The 7801-nt window shown below is 37.1% G+C and overlaps 1 protein-coding gene across 1 annotated transcript; it reads left to right on the top strand.

The window, feature by feature from the left end:
• Window positions 1-820: 820 nt before the first annotated feature.
• LOC104232403 (hexose carrier protein HEX6-like) lies at window positions 821-4280 on the top strand. The gene is made up of 3 exons (XM_070168587.1): window positions 821-1191; window positions 2279-2601; window positions 2940-4280. The coding sequence occupies exons 1-3, from the start codon at window positions 1056-1058 to the stop codon at window positions 4008-4010; spliced, it is 1530 nt and encodes a 509-aa protein (XP_070024688.1). The 5' UTR covers window positions 821-1055; the 3' UTR covers window positions 4011-4280.
• Window positions 4281-7801: the final 3521 nt, after the last annotated feature.

The following is a 7801-nucleotide window of genomic DNA, read 5'->3' as shown; positions in this document are numbered from 1 at the left end:
AGGGACCATGGTTGTCTGAACTAGTGGTACAGTTTACTGGTTTTGATGTTATTTAGCATTTAACATTGTGGGGTTTTGTCTGTCTAGGGGTCCATTAGGATGGCTGATTCCAAGTGAAATTTATCCACTAAAGACTAGGTCAGCTGCACAAAGTATAACCGTAGCACTAGGATTTTCTTCATTTTTTTCTGTAGCTCAATCATTTCTAGCTATGCTCTGCCACTTCAAGTCTGGAACTTTCTTGTTTTATGGGGGTTGGATATGGGTAATGACAGTGTTTGTGTACTTAACCACCTGAGACAAAGAATGTACCCTTGAAAAAGCGGGGTTCTCTAAAACTAATTTTGCACTTATTCATAATCTGGTATACAATAACTAATACAATTAATAACTAAACCTGAATATCAACTAGTTGATATCACCTATATGGATCAGTTGCATTCATTTTGCTTTGTACACACTAAGTCCGCATTGATTCTGAGAGATATTAGGTATTATTTTCCTTAACAATTAAGAACAATTTATTGATGATCCAATGTATTGACGAAAACATGCAAACGGAGAAATTAAGTTAAGGGTATTCTCTTTTCTTCTTAAAGTTGTCCAAGTCTATATAGTTGTAATGGTTTCTTCTTTGCATTTATTACAAGGAAAGAAAAAGAACATATAACTTGCCACTTTCTATGAGGTGAACAAATTTTGGGAGAAATTTCAGAACTATATTAATTATTTCCTAATATTAGCCATAATACTGGAAGGAGTGATTCCACATTGCATCACAACAAGACAAGAAAGTCAAAAGCATGACTACTTCAACTCAGCATTAATCGTCATATGCCCCTAAAGTCCAACGAGTAGATACCACCTTCCAGTTGCAACCCATTGACCTATGTAATTTATCTACTGATGTTGATTTATTAGCAGTCATGACGGAATTCTTCTTACCTTAAACTCCTATACATTCATGCTCCTTAAATCAGAGCTCTCATTCTTAGCTCGCAATCTTCACTCTTAATCACCTCTAGACTCATAGAGTTTAAATTTGACGAGAAAAAATGGCAGTTGGTATTGCGCCAAGTACAAGTGAGAATTCTGCCAAATACAATGGCAGGATTACATGGTTTGTGGTGTTATCATCAATGGTTGCTGCTACTGGAGGAATCATCTTTGGCTATGATATTGGAATTTCAGGTTCTTTTCAATATTCACTTTTACTTTTAAATAACTGTTAATGTCATTCAAAGACAACGACGAGGCTCGACTCTCAAGTCATCCCTAAGAGGGATAGTTTCAAGTACCTTGGGTCAGTTGTTCAGGAGACCGGGGAGATCGACGAGGATGTCACACATCGTATAGGGGTGGGGTGGATAAAGTGGAGGTTAGCAACGGAGTCTTGTGTGACAAGAAAGTGTCACTGTTACTAAAAGGTAAGTTTTATAGAGCAGTGGTTAGGCCTGCTATGTTGTATGGGACCGAGTGTTGGCCGGTTAAAAATACACACATCCAGAAGATGAAAGTAGCAGAGATGAGGATGTTGAGGTGGATGTGCGGGCATACAAGGATGGACAAGATTAGGAATGAAGATATTCGAGAGAAGGTGGGCGTGGCCCCCATGGAGGATAAGATGCGGGAAGCAGGACTCAGATGGTTCGAGCACATTCAGAGGAGGAGCACTGATGCACCAGTGAGGAGGTGTGAGCGACTGGCTGTGGTGGGCACGAGGAGAGGTAGAGGGAGACCTAAGAAGTATTGGGGAGGTGATCAGGCAGGACATGGTACGACTTAGGATTTCTGAGGACATGGTCCTTGACAGGAAATTGTGGAGGTCGAGCATTAAGGTTGTAGGTTAGGTGGAAGCTTGTGAATATTACTACAGCGCACTAGAGTGAGACTAGCCATTTAAATTAGTCTTAGGATGTTATTAATCAGTTACTGATGCAGGGCTGTATCTGTTGGATATTAGTATACCTTACATCCTTTTCTCCATCCTTTTCGTATTTCCTATATTTCTTATATTGTTGTTATTTTGTTATTTTATGTTATTTTATGTTATTTATTATGAGTCTATTGATAGTACTAATATATTGTCTCTTGTTGCTCTCTTGAGCCGAGGGTCTCTTGGAAACAGCCTCTCTGCCCCTCAGGGTAGGGATAAGGTCTGCGTACATATTACCCTCCCCAGACCCCACTTGTGGGATTATACTGGGATGTTGTTGTTGTTGTTGTCCTTCAAAGACAAACTGTCAAGTTCTTACTAACTTACTGTTGTGTTTTAAAGGTGGAGTAATCTCTATGGAGCCGTTTCTGAAGAAATTCTTCCCAGATGTGTATAATAAGATGAAACAAGTCTCCAAAATAAGCAACTACTGTATATTTGACAGCCAACTACTGACTTCTTTCACCTCCTCACTGTACATTGCTGGCCTAATTGCTTCCTTCTTTGCTTCACCTATCACTCGGACATTTGGCCGTAGACCATCAATTCTAATCGGTGGAGTAGCATTTCTCATTGGTTCTTCCCTTGGAGGTGCAGCGTCCAATATCTACATGCTATTACTTGGTCGCGTCCTGCTAGGAGTCGGGGTTGGTTTTGCAAACCAGGTACACTTTCTCCTATTAATGTGCCTTTTATATATTCTAATTAGCTGCGTACTTTGATTTGAACAATATTCTGGACAGACTTATGTTGGGATCGAAATAATCAGATATCATGCAAAAGGTAACAAAACATACCTTCAACGACGATAAATCGGACAATCAAAGAGAAATATACCAAAAGAGACACAAATATTTATCGTAGTTGGTTCATTGACCAACATCCAGAGAGGCAGAGATGAACAATCCACTATATAAAAAGAGAGTACAAAATATCGATAAAATAACTTCACAATGTATTCATTCATGTTACCAACGTCATAACAAATGTCTTTTGGCTGCAGGCAGTCCCTTTATACCTCTCAGAAATGGCACCTCCCAAGTACAGAGGATCTTTCAATATTGCATTCCAACTTTGTGTAGGGATTGGAGTTCTATCAGCTAGCCTTCTTAACTACGGTGTTGAAAAGATTAAAGGCGGTTGGGGATGGAGAATTTCCTTGGCAATGGCTGCAGCTCCTGCCTCATTTCTAACATTAGGAGCACTTTTTCTCCCTGAAACAGCAAACAGTCTAATTCAACATGGCAAAGATCATCAAAAAGCTAAGCAGATTCTACAACGCGTAAGAGGTACACTCGACGTCCAAACAGAACTAGATGATCTCATCAAAGCAAGCGACAAGTCAAAAACTGTGAAGCACCCCTTCAAGCAAATTATTAAACGTAAATACAGGCCTCAACTAGTTATGTCAATAGCAATACCATTTTTTCAGCAAGTGACAGGAATCAACGTGATCTCGTTCTACGCTCCAATTTTGTTCCAAACAATAGGCCTAGGTGCAAGTGCATCACTGTTGTCTGCTGTAGTGACAGGGGTGGTAGGCACCAGCGCGACGTTCTTAGCATTATTGATAGTTGACAAGGTCGGGCGAAGAGCTATGTTCAGTTCGGGGGGAATCACAATGTTTATATCACAAATGTTGATAGGGGGAATAATGGCAGCTAAGTTAGGAGATCAAGGAGCATTGAGTAAGGGATATGGTTTATTGGTTTTGATCTTGGTTTGTATTTATGTTGCAGGTTTTAGCTTGTCTTGGGGTCCTTTGGGATGGTTAGTTCCAAGTGAAATCTTTCCATTGGAAATAAGGTCAGCAGCACAAAGTATAACAGTGGCTGTTGGTTTAATTTTCACTTTCATTATTGCTCAGACTTTCTTGGTTATGCTCTGCCACCTCAAATCTGGAATTTTCTTCTTCTTTGGTGGATGGGTTGCTATTATGACTGCATTTGTGTACTTGTTATTGCCAGAGACGAGGAATTTGCCAATTGAAAATATGGAACAAATCTGGAGGGATCATTGGTTTTGGAAGAGATTTGTTTGTGATGAACAAGACTACGAGAAGAGTGAGACTTAGCCAGACTGAACTATTTTCACTTATGTTGCTCGAACTTTTCAAAAAGGTTGCGAGTGCTTGTTTGGTCTTTTAAAAATTATGTACTTTGGGTGCAATATTTTTGAAGAGTCCGAAGGACATATATTTTTACTGATCTTCTTGTCAAGCAATTCCAATATAATGCAAATTTAAGATACTTCGTGTTAGGTTTGGGTATGAAGTAAGTTGGCCTGTAATTCAAAAGATGACAATTTTGATACTTCATTATTTAGAGGAATTGTCTCTTTTTTAGTTTGATTTTTGTAGCTTTCTGTTAATGTACTCGATAGTAATGGCACTTATTATTTTCCCTCTCATAAAATTTGGGCAATTTGGTATTTTTTCATAAATCAACGGCTTTAATAAAACTAATTATTATTATTTATTTATTTTGGGGGAGGGGTGGAGGGGGATGTGGGGGGTAGCAAGGACGCATATCTGAAGCACGTAAAGTTTCAGGATTTAACTTGTGAGTTGTGATCTTCCGAAAAGTATCTTTGTTAGGTTTGTTTATAAAAGATCAATTAATTATCCCTTTAGTCATATCTTACGTAAGGCACGTGAATAACAAATATAAAAAATGAGCCAAGAGTCATTTGGGAGAGAATGGATAAAGACGAATAGTTGTTATTATCTTTGTTAAGTTAATCTGATAACGATGTGTTTTAATGATGTAGTCTTATTTTTGAAATCAATGTAACAGTACAGCCATTAATATTGTTCGGTTTGAGTCTAGGACCGTACAGCTTGAAGACGGACATTTTGTATCTATATTCAGTTTTGAGGTCGCAATTGAACTCATACCCACTTTGTAAAAAAATTTACAAGCCTACTCACTTTACGATTAATTTCAGACTTATCGGGTCTGAAGTTACAAAATATAGTTTAAAGTGAAAAAATTGTACTTCAGATGCACTTAAAGCCAAATAAGTCTGAAGTGCAACCAATGATTTCATGCACTTAAGGTCAATAAGTCTGAAGTAAAAAATTACACTTTAGAGGTGTGTTTGGTATAACGGAAAGAAAATATTTTTCAAGAAAATGTTTTCTTGGAAAACAAGTAGTAATCTTATCCATTTTTCGGTATTTGGTACGTAAAGTAAGGAAAATAACTTCTCAAGAGCATTCATAAATAATTTAGATACAATAAACATGAAGCCATAAACTTTCGAACCGACAACCTTCCGAACCCACAAATTTCACAAACTTTCGAACCGTTAAACTTTTGAACCAATAAACTTTATAATTTCTAAACTCGTAAACTTCCAAACACATAAATCTCCGAACTCATAACTTTGGAACTTGTAAAAATTTAAAACCTATAAACCGAAAGATGAAAAAACTAAAACTGAAATATATTAAAAAAATTATTTTTTTCAGGAGGTGGGGGGCGAGCGGGAGGGGAGGGAGGGGGAGGGGGTGTGCAGAAAAACTAAAAAACAGAAATTTAAAATTATAATAAAAAAAGTAAAAAAAATTGTGCGGAGGGGGGCAGTGGGGTGGGGTGGGGTGGGTGGTGCAGAAAAACGAAAAAACAGAAATTTAAAAATTACAAAAAAAAAGGTAAAAAAAAACTTTTTTGTGCTTTGTGGGGGTGGGGGCAGTGGGGTGGGGTAGGGTAGGGTGGGTGGTGCAGAAAAACGAAAAAATAATTTAAAATTACAAAAAAAAAGTTTAAAAAAAATAATTATTTTTGTGGGGTAGAGGGGTAGCAGGGTGGGTGGTAACGGAAAAAAAACTGAAATTTGAAGAAAAAAAACTTTACTTCATGATATTATGGGGTTGGGTTGGCTGGGTGGGGGTGGGGGTGTGGGGTGGGTTGGTGAGGGTGAAGAATAGGGTGGGAAGGTTGAGAACGAGTTTTGGAAAATGTTTTCCCTTCTCTTGATAAGGAAAATATTTTCCAAAATATTTGAGTCAACCAAACATGGGAAAATTGGAAAACATTACCAAACACACCCTAGATGCACTTAAGGCCAAAAGGTTTGAAGTGCAACAAACGTTTTCCTACATTCAAGGCCAATAAGTCTGAAGTGAAGAATTACATTTCATACGCACTTAAGGCCAAATAGGTCTGAAGTGCAACCAATGGTTTCATGCACTAAGGCTAATAAGTCAGAAGTGAAAAATTGTACTTCAGATGCACTTAAAGCCAAAAGGTCTAAAGTGCAACAAATATTTTCCTACACTTAAGGCTAATAAGTGTGAAGTGATATGCACATAAGGCCAAAGGGTTTGAAGTGCAACCAACATTTTCATGCACTTAAGGCCAAATAGGCCTGAAGTGCCAATTGTCTAGAAACAGAAATTTGTTCTTCGAATTTTAACAATCCAATATATGATTTGATACCTAAATCTAACTTCCAAATACATAAATCTCTGAACTCACAACTTTGGAACTTGTAAAAATTTAAAACATATTAACCGGAAGATGAAAAAACTAAAACTGAAAATATATGGAAAAAAAATTCGGGGGGGGGGGGGGGGGGGGGAGGGGTTGCAGAAAAACTAAAAAATAGAAATTTTAAATTACAAAAAAATAAAGTAAAAAAAAGGGGGAGTGTGGGGGAGGTTGGGATGAGTGGTGCAGAAAAACAAAAAAATAGAAATTTAAAATTGTAAAAAACAAATTAAGGTAAAAAAAGTAATTTTTTTTGCAGGGGGGTTGGAGTGAGTGGTGCAGAAAAACGAAAAAACAGAAATTTGAAATTACAAAAAAAAAATAAGGTAAAAAAAATAACTTTTTTTTGCGGTGGGGGGTGGGGTGGTAACGGAAAAACTGAAATTTAAAAAAAAAAAAAGCCTTTTTTGGAGAGGAGGTGGGGTGGGTTGGTGAGGGTGGGGAAGGTTGAGAAGGAATTGTGTTGGTGAGGGTGGGGAATAGGGTGGGAAGGTTGAAGACGAGTTTTGAAAAATATTTTCCCTTCTCTTGATAACAAAAATATTTTCCTCCAATTGGAGGAAAATGAGTTCATAAGGAAAATATTTAAGCCAACCAAACATGGAAAAATTGGAAAACATTACCAAACACACTCTAGATACACTTAAGTCCAAAAGGTTTGAAGTGCAACAAACGTTTTCCTACACTTAAGGCCAATAAGTCTGAAGTGAAGAATTACATTTCATATGCACTTAAGGCCAGATAGGCCTGAAGTGCCCAATGGTTTCATGCACTAAGGCTAATAAGTCAGAAGTGAAGAATTGTACTTCAGATGCACTTAAGGCCAAAAGATCTGAAGTGCAACAAATGTTTCCTACACTTAAGGCTAATAAGTGTGAAGTGAAAAATTGCACTTCAGATGCACATAAGGCCAAAAGGTCTAAAGTGTAACCAACATTTTCATGCACTTAAGGCCAAATAGTCCTGAAGTGCCAATTGTCTAGAAACAGAAATTTGTTTTTTGAATTTTAACAATCCAATATATGATTTGATACCTAAATCTACTCCAAATGAGCTCAAATTTGAAACATAACCTCCAAACATCATCAAGAACAAACTTCAATCATCAATTTGTCAAAACAACAATAAATCTAACGAACCCATTTTGTAATTAAGAAAAAGAAAAAGAAGAAACCCTAAACAATAGTAAAAAATAAAGCGCCACAACAGCTCACCACTGTAAAATATCATAAACTACCTTAAAATATGTTCACAAACACCATATAAAATCATTGTTACCCAAAAAAGAAGAAGAAGAAAGGAAAAAAAGGCCTGAAGTTGTTTAAACAGTGGGTCTTTAAAAAAAATTAAAAATAGGTACAGGTTAAATGGG

This window comes from Nicotiana sylvestris, chromosome 3 (genome assembly GCF_000393655.2).
Source record: "Nicotiana sylvestris chromosome 3, ASM39365v2, whole genome shotgun sequence".
Taxonomy (NCBI): domain Eukaryota; kingdom Viridiplantae; phylum Streptophyta; class Magnoliopsida; order Solanales; family Solanaceae; genus Nicotiana; species Nicotiana sylvestris.
Note: the sequence above shows the minus strand (reverse complement) of the source record. Positions and strands in the feature narration are given on the sequence as shown.